The 17,415-nt window shown below is 42.9% G+C and overlaps 1 protein-coding gene across 1 annotated transcript; it reads left to right on the top strand.

Annotated features, from left to right (window-relative positions):
• Positions 1 to 408: 408 nt before the first annotated feature.
• Positions 409 to 17,132, top strand: fkbp8 (FKBP prolyl isomerase 8). The gene is made up of 9 exons (XM_072244307.1): positions 409 to 449; positions 1,398 to 1,738; positions 5,609 to 5,778; positions 5,872 to 5,960; positions 7,168 to 7,388; positions 7,994 to 8,166; positions 13,559 to 13,636; positions 16,341 to 16,472; positions 16,706 to 17,132. Exons 2-9 carry the CDS (start codon positions 1,411 to 1,413, stop codon positions 16,790 to 16,792), a joined length of 1,278 nt encoding a protein of 425 aa, XP_072100408.1. The 5' UTR covers positions 409 to 449; positions 1,398 to 1,410; the 3' UTR covers positions 16,793 to 17,132.
• Positions 17,133 to 17,415: the final 283 nt, after the last annotated feature.

Genomic DNA, 17,415 nt, shown 5'->3' with positions numbered 1-17,415 from the left:
AGTATGTAATAAGTGATACTTGCAGATAACATTCACAGAGTGTTAATGGGGGAGGGGCTTGTTGATCTTTGCACAATGATGTCTGGGCTCTGACGGTGCTGATGAGTGGAAAATAGATGATACTGAAATACTGGGTTCGAATCCAATGATAAACTTGCACATTTGATGTGTATCTCATGTTTTGAACTCGGAGTTCAGGGTTTTTCACTGGACAGCGGAGTACTGGGTGCCTGAATGTGAGTATGGAAACGGGCGCTCGCTTTCAGGCGGTTCCGTGCGAACTGCGGTTCTATCGCAGGATTTTGGATCTTGGAACCGGAATCGCGGAGGAAGCGGAAAAAGGTCTGATTGACAAAGAGCAAAGCCAATCGACACAAGGGACGCTCAACTCCGCACCTTTGACCCACTAGAAAGGCGGGGCTTTTCAGTCAGAAGCGGAAACTGGGAAGGTGAGGAATGGACGGGATGAGCGGGATAGAAAATATAGAGGGCTGGGGGCAAAGGCTGATGAGGAAAGAGAGGGAGGATTGAAAGAGGAAAGGAGATGGGGAGAGAAGAAAACAGGAGGCAGATGGCGGGAGAGAGTGTGGAAATGGAAGGACAGGGAGATTGGAAAGATGGATAGATGTTGAGGGAAGAATGGATGGAGACGGACAGGCATAGATGAAGGTAGAGAAATGAAAAGATGGAGGTGGGGAGGGTGGGAAAGACGAGCAATGGTAGGAAGGAAGGAGGGATAGATGAATGTAGGGTAAGGATGGATGGAGGTGGAGAAGATAGGGCTTGACAGGTAGTGAGGAAGGGAGAGACAGACAAGTGGGGAGGGAGAGATAGATGGAGGTGGGGAGAAGGGAGGGAGAGACAGATGCAAGGAGGGAGGTGGGAAGAGAATGGATAAATACATGGAGGGGGAAGGGAGAGGCGGAGGTGGGAAGATGAGAGGGATTGGACTGAGGTAGGGAGGGAGAGAGATGGAGTGGGGAGGGAGGCAGAGGGATGGGGTCAGAGATATGGCAGTGAGAGAAATGGGATGGATTGGAAGTGAGGGGAAGAGGCAGGAGGGATGGAGGATGAAACAGTATGGAGTTTGGGGAAGGAAAATAGTGGTGGAAAATGGTAAAGGAATGAATGGGAGAGGTGAAAAAGAAACAAATAAGGTGCGGTTTTTGGGGAAGGACGGGTGGTGAGGGCAGAGGAAGATATAAAGACACATTGTAGTTTAAAGAGTGTGAGGAATGGCACAGAGAAACTGAAGGTGGGAGAGAGAAATGCATTTTTGAGATGGGTAGTGGGTGTGGGAGTGAGATGGTAGAGCGAGTGAGCTAGTAACTATTGGGCATGGGAGGAGTCTGAGATATGATCATGAAGAGAGATTTGGTTAATTTTTCACTTGGCAGTTTTTGATTCACAATGGATGAGAAGAGCTGGGAATCCCAGGAAGCCGCTGGTGATGCAAACTCACAAAACCTAGGAATCAAACAAAATGACCCGCCACTGAACACTTCCCTCGTAGCAAGTAGTGATAACATCGATAGCACCAATAGCGACACAGATGAGGATGATTCTGATGACCCTCCATCTCTAGAAGATGTTGGCTTCTCGGAGGAGCCTGATGTGCAGAGCATGAACCAGGAAAGTTCAGAACCCTGCACCAGGGAGGTCGGTGGTGAGCCTCAAAGCAGAGCAGGAAACCTGGACAGCACCCACAAGCCAGATGAGGAATGGCTACAGGTCCTTGGTATGATTCATCTGTCCTTACACATGATGTTCTCTCATATCTAGCCTTTTTGAAGTACTTATATTATGCTGCTCTGTTAATAAGACTTTCAGCAAGATCCGCTGTCAGGTGTATGATCTTACACTGAGGCTGCTTCTGGTATTCATTCACAGTATAAGCACAAATTTTGAAGTTTTCCGTTATCAGTCCTGTCTTATTAAGATGTTTTTACTAGATTTCTCCTCTCAACAGATGAGGGAAATCCTCTTTTATTTTATTATGAATCCTCAACATTGTCAAACTGTACAGTGGATTCCAGTTAATTGGGACTCATCAGGACCAATAAGTTTTGATCCAATTAAGTGGCTGTCCCAATTAGCTGAATTTTCTTGGGGGTAGTTAAAAAGGTATAAAAAAGACAAACTGAGTAATTGATTAAAAATTATGTATTTAAATGAAATACGGAACAAATTAGAACACTTTAAATACTACTACGGTACTATAAAATTGTGTAATAATTCCCAATAGTTACTGACGGAGGAATTAATTCAGTGAATGCTACCGCATTCTTTTGATTTTCTGTCAATGAGCAAAATTAGCTCAGACACCCAGTGTAGACAATGAACTGCTTAATACAATGCTCTTGATGATTGCATCCTCCATATTAGGGGTCGCCAACCCGTCGATCGCGATCGACTGGTCGATCTTTGAGACTTTCCCAGTAGATCCTGAAAAAAAATCAAAAATAAATACACAAATACTGTTGTAATGTGAGCATTATAAAAATAAGTAATACTAATTAAGATAACGGTGATATAGCAATACTTTTGCTACAAAGCTGTTTGTAAAGAGAGATTGTTTCCGGGTTGTAGGGTTTTAGTTCCGTTCTTTCTGCCCAGTGCGCATGTGTGTAGCACCCCCGCCATGAACTACGTTTTCAGCGTAGCTTGTGCTGCATCAAAGTGACCAATTAAATTAGATATGCAGTGGTCCCCAACCTCCGGGCCGTGAAGAATGCAGCGGAACAGCGGTAGTCAGAACGCACCCAGCACATCTTTAAGAAAAAAAGCCGAAATAAGCAAGCTAATTAATTAGGTGCCACCCGGCACATAAATGTTGGCCCAGATCAGGGGCGATTACGTCACCTCTGATCTGGGCTGACATTTACATGCCGGGCGGCACCTAATTAATTAGCTTGTTTATTTCGGCTTTTTTTCTTAAAGATGTGCTGGGTGTGTTCTTCGCGGCCTGGAGGTTGGGGACCACTGGATAAGAGTACAGACTATTGCAAACACTCGCTCGTGATATCCTGATAGCATGGCGGAGGCTCCACAAAAGAAGGCAAAAACGTACAAATTCCATCCAGAATGGGAAGAGGAATTTCTATTTACCTTGGTGAAAGACAAGTGTGTATGTATGTTGTGCCACTAAACACAAGCACTGACTAAAAGAGGGGATCTGGAGCGGCACCACAAAACCAACCTCCAGAAATTTAAAGACACCTACTCCCCCCAAAGAGCGCAATTCGTGCCAGGAAAGTTGAGGAGCTAAAATCAGGGTTGAAGGCCCAGCAATCATTTTTCACAAGACATGCTGCTGAAAATAAGGCTGCTATTGAAGCATCATTTCGTGTAAGTCACCTTTTGGCTAAACACAAGAAGCCTTTTACAGATGGCGATTTATTCAAGGAAGCAATGGCCATTACTGCAGAGACTGTTTTTAATGATTTTAAAAACAAAAATGACATCACAACCACAATACATAATATACCGCTTAGCCCTGCAACAGTGACAAGGAGGGTAGAGTCACTGTCAGAGGACGTGGATATTTTTCACTACAATTCGATGAATCCCTGGATGTAATGCAAACAGCTCAGCTTGTTGTATTTGTCAGAATGGCTTTCCAGGACTTTACAACAAAAGAGGACTTCCTCACTCTTTTGTAATTAAAGGAGAGAACAAAAGGTGAGGATATTTAAAATGAATTTAAAAAATATATCCGTGAAAATGACAACCCCATTTATAAACTGGTGGCAATTACTACTGATGGGCCCCAGCAATGTACAGTGTGCGCGTTGGTTTTATTGCACTAAAAGTCAGTGCCTTCTTCGGGTCAACTTATCTATGTGAAATTGCATTTTCACAGATGAAAAACTATTAAATCTAAGTACAGGAGCTGTCTTACTGACAGACACCTCACAGACTGTCTCAGACTGGCTGTCTGTAGTTATGAGCCAAATTTCAGGGAACTAGCAGTAAGTATTTAGCCCCAGTCATCACACTGGGTGCAACAGTCAATTTTTATTCATTTATTTTTCGTGTTGGAATAAAATTAAATAATGAAACTTAGAATTAAAGGTGTGAAGTATTGTAATATTCTTAAAGAAAGATATGCTAGTTACAGTGTTTTCTTGTTTCAATTAATTTGAAAGTTTGACAAAAGTATTTTGTGTAATTCAAATACAATTCGCCCAAATAAAAGGCCTCAAATTGGCAGTACAATCTGAGCTGTTTTTTCTCTAAATGATTTAGTAGGTAGATCTTACCTTTCACTAAGGTCGAGGTAGGGGATCTTGGGCTTAAAAAGGTTGGTGACCACTACTCCATATCTTCATTTTCATTATAACACTCAAGATGATTGTTGATAATTCTTCGTAGATCCTAACTTGTTCAAGTAGTAAAATCATTTCATTTTCACTCTTAGTCATTTCTGACATCGCCAAGCCTGAATGCTTGAAATTACAAAACAATTCTGAATTGTCTTATTGCTTATTTCTTGCCAACTACCAGTGACAAAAATCACAGCTTTTTGAACACAATTGCACGCAACTGACACTATTTTAAAAATTGTTCGCTGTAATTATGGTATAGTGCCTAATGGTCACACAAGTGCATGCATCTGACGTTATTAAGAAACTGGCAACAGTCTCTAATTAAGCAGTCCAAATAAAGGGAATCCTGGCTTTTATTTTGATTAGTCTTTGTTCCTTAAGCGTTGTCCCAAATAAGCAGCTGCCCCGATGAACCAATGGCCTAATTAACTGGAATCCACTGTATTTCCCTTTGTACATTATGTGCATCCTGGCATTGAGCACCCAGCATTGAGGCTGTGTCCCTCGTTGTGGGAAAGCGAACAGAGAGAAGTTTGCTGCTTATGTGGACCGCCTAAGCCAGTGTTCAAGAAATTGACAAGTGGAGGACAACGTGGGAAGTAGGGTCGGCAAATTATTAGGCAGAACTGCAATAAGTATATTTTTAATAAAGTGAGAAACTAGTAAGTGGTGTATAGAGAGGCAGGGAAGGGGTTGCTAGTTTTTGGACACAGTAAAATAATATGTAATAAAAAGCTATTCAGAGAGCAAATTGTGTTGTCTTTTATTGCAAACCATTAGAGTGCAAGGGAAGGAGGTTTTACTGAGATCTCACTGAACTTTCTGAGACCACGGGGAGTGAATGAGTGCAGTGTTGTTCTTTATTATTGATCCTTACGATGAAGGAATGGTCTTTTTAAGTTGAGAATGAGAGATGGTGTACATGACCTTGAGCAGGATGGACATAAGAGGCTGTGTCTTTAAAGAATCTGGAAACAAGTAGGCATATTGTCAAGGTTAGAACTGAGAAGACAAAAGTTTCTTTCCACAGTGTGTAAATTCTTGATTCCAGAAGAGCGTAGATGCTTAGTATCTCTCAAGACTGAGATGATAGACTGTTGGCTATTTAGCCATACCAGAGGATGTGAGGAAAAGCTGGAAAAATGAATTTGAGACAGAGGATCAGCCATAAATGATAAATCAAAGGCCAAATACTCAACTCTCTCAAATTTTTGCTATTAATCCATTGTGTTTGGCAATATAGATATGTCAGGGGACTTATTAATTGCACTTTTCTGTAGGGAATGAGCTGCTGAGGAAGAAAGTTCTGGTAGCAGGTCGGAACGATGAGCCAAAACCGCAGAAAGGTCAGAACGTAACCGTGCGGCTAAAGATGACACTGGAGGATGGAACCGATATAGAGGAAGATCCCTCCCTCACTTTCACCGTGGGGGATGGGGATGTTATCCAGGTTGGTGCTGGTAAGCAGTTGGTACCTTAGTGTTTTTGCAGGTGCAGGTTATGTGAGGAATTTGTTTCAGTGTCTGTTTCCATCTCTCTGCAGGCATTGGATCTTTGCATCCAGCTGATGGAGCCAGGAGAAGTGGCTTTGATTGTCTCTGATGCCAAATATGCCTATGGTTCTCTGGGCAGGTAGGTGCTCAGAGGCTCATTGGAAACAATAGACGTAATAGTTGTTCACTGTGCTTCTTCACGTCTATTTCTCCCGTGGTTCCCATAGAACCATCTGCACCATCTAGACAGTAAAGTTCTTCTACATCATCCCATCAAAGAGGAATGGTATTGCAGTTGTTAAGTTGCTAAACTAAAAATCCTGTGGGACAAATTTGGTCACTTGCATGGGGCAAGACTTGGAGCACCTTCGGGCACAGACTGATAAGTATCAAGAAGCGTTCCTGCGAAGAATAGGACAATGACCATCTTTAACATAAGAGTCTAATCCTTTACCATGATATGTTTGCCAATGGCCAGAAATTTGACAAGAGCTGCCAAATAGCTGGTCAGTGGGTATCCTATAGCAGATAACCCAGTACCTGACTTCTTGAAGCCTTTTCTTTAGTTATATAGTGCAAATCAAGAGTGTGATAGAATATTGTTCTTGCCTAACTTGTTGAAGTTGTGAAATCATTTCCAGTTTCTGGCATCTCTAAGCCGAAATGCTTGAAGCCGCAGTGAGCAAAACAGGAATTGTCCTGCTTATTTCTCGCCAACTATCAGTGACAAAATCACTGCTTTTGAACATAAACACGGGCAACTGATACTACTTAAAAACTTAGCTCCAAGCATGGTGCAGCGGCTAATGGCCACACGAGTGCGTGTGACTGATGACAATTTGACAACAGTCTCCTGCTCCAATTAGGTGGTATAGTGTCCCAAATAAATTCTGGGAATCCCAAGTTTTTGTTCTTTAAGAGTTGTCACAATTAACCAATGGTCCAACTAACTGGAATCGACTGTATATACAGCCAATCCTTCATTGCTGCTGAGAATAGATCCTGGAAACCAAAAATACTTCAGTAGTTCAAGTCAGTCGTTCAATGCTACGTCTCAAGGGCAAGTAATGTGTACTAAATAAAAGCTGGTCCCACCCAGAGTGGTTTTTTTCCATAAATAATTTAATCTAAAAGAGATAACCACTCAACTGATTTTCCTTGGTCTGGGGGAATTTTTTATTGATTTATCTAATTTGTGTTCTTGAGGTAGCCAGCATATTTGTACCTTTATGTTTCTTTTAAAGGAAATGACCCAGTATACCTCTTACATAGGACCTGTGGCAAGGCTGGAGGTGCGGAGGTTGTGCAGTCTTTTTTTAATCATACTATTTCTCGTCCCCTGCCAGCATCCAGCCCACAGTACCTTCAAATGCCACTCTGCACATTGAGGTTCAGCTTCTGTCGGTGAAGGACGCCCCGGATATCGAACTCCTGTCGGGGAAGGAGCGCTTACTGCTGGCCAATAAGAAAAGGGAGCGGGGGAATGCCTACTTCCTACGGAATGAGTATGTCTTTGCAATCAACTCGTATGACATCGCCCTCAATATTGCAAACTCGAGCTCCAAAGGTACGTTTAGGTATTTTGAGTTGGAGTGGTAGGTAATGGCTAACAGGACGTGACCAATCAGTGAGACTGTGGCTTTGGACCCTCCAGTATTCCCTCATTTCAGTAAAACTTTGAGCAGTATGGTGGTAGAGCAGATAGTGTAACACTTATTACCGTGCCAGCGATCTGGGTTCAATACTATTGCTGTTTGTAAGGAATTTGTACGTTCTCCCCGTGACCATGAGGGTTTCTTCTGGATGCTCTGGTTTCCTCCCACACTCAAAAAAAACATGGATTAGTAGGTTAATTGGTCACAAGGCTGTTATTGAGCAGCGTGGGCTTGTTGAGCCGGAAGGGCCTGTACTGTGCGGTATAAATAAATAAATAAATACTTTGGTCAGTTCACCTTTGGTCCAAACTCACAATTACCGGTATCGATCTCCGTTTGCTGAATCGTCCTTCTGTCCTATGCAAAGTGCTGTTCACTCATCTTTGTGTCATTGGCAATCTTTCCCTCTCTGGATTGCTCACTCTCAGGTTCCTGTCCCTTTTGCATTGTGTGAAACAAGCCCCCTTGTATCTACTGCTGCTCTCAGGTGTCTTTCTCTGTGTTCAATCCCTTGCAGTTGAATTTTCACTGGAGGAAGAGCAGGAGTTGTTGGATGTGAAGGTGAAATGTCTGAATAATCTGGCGGCAGCCCAGCTGAAATTGGAACATTTCGAGGCTGCACTTAAATCCTCCAATGCTGCGCTCGAGCATCAACCCAACAACATCAAAGCACTTTTTAGGAAAGGGAAGGTAGGCACTGGCCCACTGGTGGAAAACCTCAATCTTCTAAATTTTCTTAAGTTAATCTCTCTTTATGTACATTACTAACAGGTTTAATTATTAGTACGTCCATGTGTTTAATGGGAAGTGCCAAATAAACTCTACACAGTAGCACAGCCAATGGTGGAGTGCTAACGTTACAATGTAATATTCAGATGAGGAATTTCAAATACACAGAAACTTACAACAAATTGTTAAAAAGGCAGAACATGGACCAATTTACCTCTGTGCACTAATTCAATTATCTGTGTTTTTTCGGTCCATATCATCTGTAATTTTAAATTGTCTGTTATAGATATCATGAAGGTTGCACATTGCAGTCAAGGTTTACTTCTTGTCAGCTACAGAAAGTAGGAACAAGTCCATAAGACATAGCAGAATTAGGCCATTCAGACCATCAAGTCTGCTCCCAATTTCATCATGGCTGATCCATTTCCCTCTCAACTCCATTCTCCCGCCTTCGCACCTTAACGTTTCACACCCTGACTAATCAAGAACCTATTAACCTCCACCTTAAATACACTCAGTGATCTTGCCTTCACGGCTGCCTGTGGCAACAAATTCCACAGATTCACTACCCTCTGGCCAAAGAAATTCTTCCTCATCTCCGTTCTAAGTGGACATCCCTCTATTCTGAGGCTGTGTCTTCTGGTCCTAGACTCCCTTACCATAGGAATCATCCTCTCCACGTCCACTCTGTCTCTACCTTTCAACATTTGATAGGTTTCAGTGTGATTTCCCCCCTTAGTCGCCTAAAGTCCAGCCCAGAGCCATCAATCACTCCTCCTATGATGTCTTTCATTCCAGAATCATTCTTATCAACCTCCTCTCAAACCTCTCCAATATCAGCACATCCTTTTGTAGATAAGGGGCACAAAACTGCTCACAATACTCCAAATAAGGCCTCGCTAGTGTCTTATACAGCCTCAGCATTACATCCTTGCTTTTATATTCTCCTTCTCTGGAAATGAATGGTACGTTGCATTTGCCTTCCTCGCCACCAATTCAGCCTGCAAGTTAACCTTTAGGGAACCGTGCACGAGAACTCCCAAATCTCTTTGCACCTTGGATTTTTGAATTTTCTGCCAGTTTAGAAAATAGTCCATGCTTTTCTTTCTTCTACCAAAGTGTGTAACCTTACACTTTCCAACACTATTCCATCTGCCACTTCATCCCCCATTATCCTAATCTGTCCTAAGTCCATCTGCAGCCTCCCCGTTTCCTTTACACTACTTGCCCCTCTACGTATTTTCGTATTTTCAACAAACTTGACCACAAAGACATCAATTCCATCATCCAAATCATTGACATACGACATAAAAAGAAGCAGTCCTAACACTGTCCCTGCGGAATACCACTAGTCACCAGCAGCCAACTAGAAAAGGCTCTCTTTATTCCTACTCTTTGCCTCCTGCCAGCCAGCCAATGCTGTATCCATGCTAATATCTTTCCATGGGCTCTTGTTATGCAACCTCATATGTGACAGCTTGTTAAAGGCCTTCTGACAAACTAACTACACAACAACCACCGACTCTCCTTTGTCTGCTCTGCTTGTTATTTCCTCAAAGAATTCTAAAAAATTTGTCAGGCAAGATTTTCTTTTAAGGAAGCCATGCTGACTTTGACCTATTTTATCATGTGCCTCCAAGTACCCCAAAACCACATTCTTAATCAACTCCAACATCTGAGGTCAGGCTAACTGGCCTATAATTTCCTTTCTTCTGCCTCCCTTGCCTATTGAAGAGTGCAGCGACATTTGCAATTTTCCATTCCTCCAGAACCATTCCATAATCTAGTGTTTCTTGAAAGATCATTACTAATGCCTCCGCAATCTTTTCAGCTACCTCTTTCAGAACCCTGGGGTGTTGTCCATCTGGTTCAGACCTTTCAGTTTCTGATGCACCTTCTCTCTCGCAATAGCAACTTTACTCACATCTGCCCCCTAACACACTCAAACTTCTGGCTTACTGCTAGTATCTTCCACAGTGAAGACTGATGCAAAATACTTAATTTAGTTTATCCACCTTTTCCTCTTCCCCCTTTATTACCTCTCCACCGTCATTTTCCAGCAGTCCAATATCTACACTTGTTTCTTTATTTTACTCTTTTTAAATTCCCGTGTCCTTGTTGATATTGTTGGCTAGCTTACCTTCATGCTTCCCTTGTAAGCCCACGGTTGTGTCATCCTGTATTTAGAATACTTCTTCCTCTTTGAGGTATATGTATCCTGCACTTTCTGAATTGCTTCCAGAAACTCCAGCCATTGCTGCTCTGCCATCAACCCTGTTAGTGGCCTTCCAATCAACTTTGGTCAGCCTCTCTCGTGCCTTTGTAATTCCCTTTACTCCAAGGTAATACCGATACATCTGACTTTAGCTTCTCCCTCTCAAATTGCAGGATGAATTCTGTCATGTTATGTTCACTGTTCCCTAAGGGTTCCTTTACCTTAAGCTCTCTAATCAATACCGGTTCATTGCACAACAAATGATCCAGAATAGCTGATCCTCTAGTGGGCTCAACCAAAGCTGTGCTAAAAAGCCATCTTGTAGGCATTCTGTAAACTTTCGGGATTCAGTACCAACCTGATTTTCCAAATCGACCTCCGTATTGAAATCCCCGATGGCTGTCGTAACATTGCCCTTTTGACATGCATTTTCTATCTCCTATTGTAATTTGTAGCTGACATCCTGGCTATTGTTCGAAGGCCTGGATATACAGTGCCTATAAAATGTATTCACCCCTGCCCCCCCCCCTTGGAAGTTTTCATATTCTATTGTTTTACAGCATTGAATCGCAGTGGATTTAATTTGGCTTTCTTGACAATGATCAACTGAAAAAGTCTCTTTCGTGTCAAAGTGAAAACAGATCTCTACAAAGTGATCTAAATTGATTACAAATATAAAACACAAGATAATTAATTGCATAAGTGTTCATCCCCTTCAAGTCAATATTTAGTAGATGCACCTTTGGCAGCAATTATAGCCTTGAGTGAGTCTGTGTGGATAAGGTCTCTATTAGCTTTGCATATCTGGACACTGCAATTTTCCCCCATTCTTTACAAAACCACTCTGTCAGATTGCATGGAAATCATGAGTGAACAGCCCTTTTCAAGTTCAGCCACAAATTCTCAATTGGATTGGGGTCTGACACTTTGACACGAAAGAATCTTTTTCTGCTGATCGGAGCCCCTTATGCCTCCCTGCCTGCCCTTTTGATCCAAAGTGCATCCTTAGATGTTAAGCTCCCAGCTATAATCTTCTTTCAGCTGTGACTCAGTGATGCCCACAATGTCATACCTGCCAACCTCTGACTGTGCTACAAGATCATCTACTTTATTCCGTATAGCGTGTACATTTGAAAATCACACCTTCAGTCCTGTATCCGTCACCTTTTATGATTTTGCCCCCCCTTTACACTGCAACTCATCCCACTGACTGCAATGTTTCCCTATCATCTGCCTGTCCTTCCTGACACTCCAACTGCTTGTAAACCACTAGCCCTATTGCTCTGGTTCCCATTCCCTGGCAAATTAGTTTAAACCCTCCCCAACAGATCGAGCAAACCTGCCCACAAAGATATTGGTCCCCCTCCAGTTCAGGTGTAATTATCCCTTTTGTACATATCATACCTTCCCCAGAAGAGATCCCAATGATCCAGAAATCTGCAACACTGCCCCCCTGCACCAGCTTCTCAGCCACGCATTCATCTGGTTAATCATCCTATTCTTGCCCTCACTGGCATGTGGTACAGGCAGCAGTCCTGAGATTGCTTCCCCAGAAGATCTTGGTTTTCAGATCCCAGACGTCCTTGACCATGGCACGTGGGAGGTAACATATCATCCAGGTGTCTCTATCATGTCCACAGAATCTCATGTCTACTCCTTTAACAATAGAGTCCCTGCATTCCCTTTTCCTTCCTTCCCTTCCGAGTTCAGTGCCAGAGATGGGGTCACTGAAGCTCCCATCCACACCCTACCCCCCCCCACCCCCTGATTTCCCATATCGCACACGACAGAGCCTCTGAAACCATTCGCACTGCTACAACTATGTACTAATTGATGAAGAATGAACAAGAAAAAGGTAGATGAAACTTAACCAGATACATACCTCACCTAAGCCTGTTCTCGCCAAACCATGAGCCAAAGCTTCCCCACTTTAACACTGGTCTGCTCCAACAATGACCACTCCGCTTGTCCCTGTCTCTTATTTTTAATTTGCCATTGCTAATGTGTGAGGCCTTGTGCACCAGTTTGACTGCAACTATGCCGCCGATAAAAGCACCCCCCCCCACCCTTTCCCCTGCAGGTAGGATAGAAATAGAGGCATGCAAACTCAGACTGAGTTATCTAGTCTAGCACTATTTCTGGTCCTTTGACTCAGAATTCAAGCCATCTTAAATGGTGTGAACTGCTGTCTATTTTCTGTTATCTCCTTCCACATCAAGGACGTACATTTGATTGTGGATATTCACTGAGGAGGCTATGTCTGATCCAGGACATTGGTCGTTAATTAGCTTTACTCTTTATTCACCTGCAAGGTTTGGGTGATGTTGACATTGTCATCTGTATATGTCCTACATTTGGTGTGGCAATGAGTCCCCACCTTGAACAGCTGCGGTCCTTCTGATCAATCTATCCCACAGCTCAAAGGAAATTCCAGAATCTGTACCCCGGGGAAATAAAAGAACCACATTATATTTCCCAGTTGGGATGGGGTGTGACTTGGAGGCAATTTGCAGGAATGTGCTTCTCTGTTTCTGCATCCCTTTCAAATGTCAGTTTCACAAGTTTGAAATTTGGAGAGGTCTTGAGCAACACACACAAAATGGTGAAGGAACTCAGCAGGTCAGGTGGCATATACAGAGTGGAATAAACAGTTTGTATTTTGGGTTGAGACCCTTCATGAGGACTTAGAACAGTGTTGGTGTGTGCCTGGAGTCTCTCATGTAGATGTTACACATTGCAGCCTTGTAGAAGGGAATGATTGTTCAGATGGATTCTGTCGACCTTTAAGTATTACTTGAGCTCTACCTATCCAAAATATTGAAGAGTATTTCTTCATATTCCTTTTTGTGTCAGGGCTAATTCATTCACCCTGGGTACCCAGCTCAGTCATGTCAGTGTTTGAGGTTAGTCCAGTTGAGTCACTGGTCAACAGTGGTCCTAGGATATTAACGATTTGCAGTATCATTGCTGATCTGTGAGAGAACATGTACCTGCCTATCTATTAAAAAGTGCCACAAAGCTCTGTGGTCCTTCATGTGGGATTCATGAGTGGGCCATTGAAGGTTGCCATTCTGGCAGTTTAATTAACAGGATGAGGAACCATTACCTGATCCCTCCTGGTTAATTCTCTGTTATCAGGTTCTGACCATGCAGGGTGAATATGCAGAAGCTATACCAGTCCTGAAGCAAGCTGCAAGACTAGAGCCATCAAACAAGGTGAGTGGGAAGCCAACAGAATACCAGTGGACTTGGTCTTTGTTAACTGTAATTGATAGGGAACATTGGGAACATCTCCAACAATGTAAGGATACTTTACATGTGATTCTGGACACATTTTGTATTTTGTGTCTTTTGGCCTTAATTTGTGTGGATGAGGTATACCTTAGATTTGTGTGTGTCTATGGTACATGAGAACTGGGCTGTGTTTTTAAGTGCCTGATATGTGTTCTTTCACTGCAGTTTCACATTCACAGATCCTTTCATAACATCATTGAAAGTTTATGACACAGGAGAAGACCATTTAGCCCTTTGTGCCTATACCAGCCAAAAAAAGAGATGTGTAGTCAGATCTCTGGCTTTCAACACTTGGTATATAGCCCAACAGATCATGGCTTTTTAAATACACACCATGCTGTTTAAAATATGATGAGTGTTTCCACCTCTACCTCCATTTTAGGCAGGGAGTTCCACTCTCTTGGTTTAAAACACTTTTCCTCATCTTCCTCCGATCCTTCTACCAATTACTTTAAACTATGCACTCTGGTTTTGATACCTCTGCAAAAAAAATTAGCCTCCTTGTGGTTCCAAAGAAAACAACCACAATCTATCCAGTCTTTCCTTTTGCTGACATTTTCCAGTTGTGGCAATATCCTTGAAAATATCCTCTGCACCTCTCTCTCCAGCAATTGCTTCTTTTCTGTCCATGGCCCAGGACAGCACACATCATTCAAGCTGTGGTCTTACTAATATTGCATTCAGTTTTAGCAAAATCTACTCTTACATTTTGTATGCAAACACGAGGAATTCTGCAGATGCTGGAAATTCGAGCAACACACGTCAAAGTTGGTGGTGAACACAGCAGGCCAGGCAGCATCTCTAGGAAGAGGTACAGTCGACGTTTGGGGGTCTCGGCCTGAAACGTCGACTGTACCTCTTCCTAGTGATGCTGCCTGGCCTGCTGTGTTCACCGGCAACTTTGATGTGTGTTTCTTACATTTTGTGCTGGGTATTAAAAAGAAACATTCTATTTGTCTTTTTAACTACCTTATTGACCCATCTTACTTTATTTCTGGAGAAATATTCTACAGCCCTTCTGTTACTTTCCAGTTCCTAGTATCCTGCCATTTATTGTGCTGCTTCCAAAATACACTGCTTCTCAGCTGTCTGGTTTTAATTCCACTTGCTACTTCCCTATCTGCCTTCTGCTGCCTTGCGGCCATACCCACGCATGGGAAAGGCTTCGGGAGTAAACCCTGAGGACAAATCTGGAGCTGGAGTCCCTAAGGCAGTCTGACGTTGCCTTCAACCTCTTTCTGGCAACTCCTACGATGACACTGGTGCCAAGCTGTATCAGCCCTTGCCCTTCCCTTGGACAACATCGGTGTCGTGGAGAGGGGAGACTTGCTGCATGGGCAACTGCCGGTCTTCCACACAACCTTGCCCAGGCCTGAGCCCTGGAGAAAAACCCAGGCGCAGATCCATGGTATTGCGAGACTAATGGATGCCACCACCACTTCCCTATCTAGCTGGACAACTATAATGGTCCAGTAGTTTCTCTTCCCCCCGCCACCCATTGTCACTTTATAGCCAAGTTTTGAATCATATGAATACTTTTTTTTAATGCCCTTGCATTTGAATGTAAATCATTAGTACAAGTTTCAGAAAGGCATAGGTTGTGTACTGAATGCTGTGGAACCCTACCATAAGAGCTTTCCTTTATTAACTGAACCACAACATATGACAGCAAGAAGATTATTCTACCATAAACGAAATGCCTATTAACCAATACCATTTGATTTGATTCAGACTACATGCAAGGCTAAAGTGCATTCCAAGCTGTGATAGTCTCCTTTTTTCCTAACCTAATGATAGTCTTCTTCCCTAACCTAATGATCCTTCTACATATCACTTCCCACAGCTGTAATTGTTCCTTTGATCAATATTCCCACTATATTTGATTCTCCCTCTGAATTTCACTCGAGGACCTTATAAACAGGGATGTTACTACTGTTATTCCCAACCTTCCTTGATCTGCATTTCACCAGTATCTTACTTCTTTGTGCCTATCTGGCTTTGACTCATCTGTCTTACTCACTGATCACCTGGATTGTGCATTTAAGCACAGCCACGCTCTTTTAAAGATCATTTTCCGACCTTTGTTTGCTCTACCTTCCAAATTCTGATTGTCTTTTGCCTTGATTCTGCCTTCTCTCCTATTATTGGACCCAGACCTACTGAGGGTGCAGCCCATCTGACAAGAATCTAAGGCCAGCTATCCTTCCCTTAGCATCACAGTAATACATTTACTGACATTACCTGAAGCTTATGTCCTTTAAATTTGTGATTTTTTAAAATCCCTTTTGTGTCTCCTTTATTGGTACTGATATGCACAATAATCTCTGGCTAGTTGCCCTTTCCCTCTGCAGTTGCTCAATATTGCTGAACCTCACACAGAGTCAACTGGAATCATATCTGCTCCCTAACAATGCAATCCCCTCTAACTTGACTTAGTGACCGTGCTCCTCCCACTGTGTAACTGAGCCTCCTGTGAGTCTTGGCTCTGGCTTAGGTTGTCACAACCTTAAAGATGTCCAGGGTTTGTTTGTTTTTTTGTTGGCTGGGATAATGTCCTTGCAGAGTGCTGCTGCTAATTGTGTGTGATTTTTGATCTCTGTTAACGATCGCTGCTGCTGCTATACAGGCGATTCAGGCTGAACTCTCCCAGCTATTGAAGAAGCAATCTGAGCAGAGGACCTTGGAGCAGGCAATGTACCGGAAGATGCTTGGAGATATGGCTATGCCCCCTGCCTCCTCACCATCTCGATTCTCATGGGTATGTGAATTAAAAGCTTTGTCGTTTACATTTTCTAAAAATTAGGAAAGTAAAGGGTACAATAATGGATGGAGACGATAGAGGGAATTTTACTCTTCCAGGTGGGAGGATTTGAAGGAATATCTAGAAGGAGCACCTAACCCATGCACTCCTGCCCCTGGGATGCTGATGAGGGAGCTAGCAGTTGGGGAAGTGATGATGTGCGAGTGGTCTGCTGTTCTCTACTTTTGCAGAATATTCCATGGAAGTGGCTGTTAGGAGCGACCATGGTAGCAGTCGGCGGCGTGGCTGTGTCCGTCATTGTTGCTGCAAGAACCTGACACTCGGAGAGTGGACTGAATATCCTCACGGGGATTGTGTCCACACCAAAACTCTTAACGGCCTCACCGGTGCTGAATTTAGTTAGCTTCCCCATCCCCTCACCCAGAACATTCTGAGCCTCAGACTGCTTCAGGTACTGTACATAAAGTTAACGGACAATGGCCACCCCTTCCTTTAACATCCCAGTACAGAAATGACCACAATGGAGCATGTAGTGATTGATGATCAGTTCATATTATAATACTGATTGGATTTAATTTATTTCTTGGGGGTGGCTTAGAGCTTCCTGTTGAGTGAAATTTATGCAAAATGTTTATATAATTATAATAAAATGTTTATATTAAATTCCATGTTGCTGAGTGTTGCTATAAATATTAATGGAGAGGAAGCTAGGCATCCTGAGGGGTGGGACGAGATCATTTCCTTCCTCTGTAGATTCTAGGATTGGTACAGGGGTTGACTGATGTGAAGAAAAATTACTCAAAAGGACTGTGAACCTTTCACATTCTCTGCCCCATGAGTACCAAATATTCAATTCCTGAGCAGATTTCAAAGCTGAGGTCAGTAGAACTTTTGAGGGAACAGGGAGATCGGCTCAGGAAATGGAACTATAACTTTAATG

The sequence above is a fragment of the Mobula birostris genome, chromosome 26 (genome assembly GCF_030028105.1).
Source record: "Mobula birostris isolate sMobBir1 chromosome 26, sMobBir1.hap1, whole genome shotgun sequence".
NCBI classification, from domain to species: Eukaryota; Metazoa; Chordata; class Chondrichthyes; order Myliobatiformes; family Myliobatidae; genus Mobula; species Mobula birostris.
The sequence above is the reverse complement of the archived record's forward strand: the minus strand, read 5'-3'. Positions and strand labels throughout refer to the sequence as shown.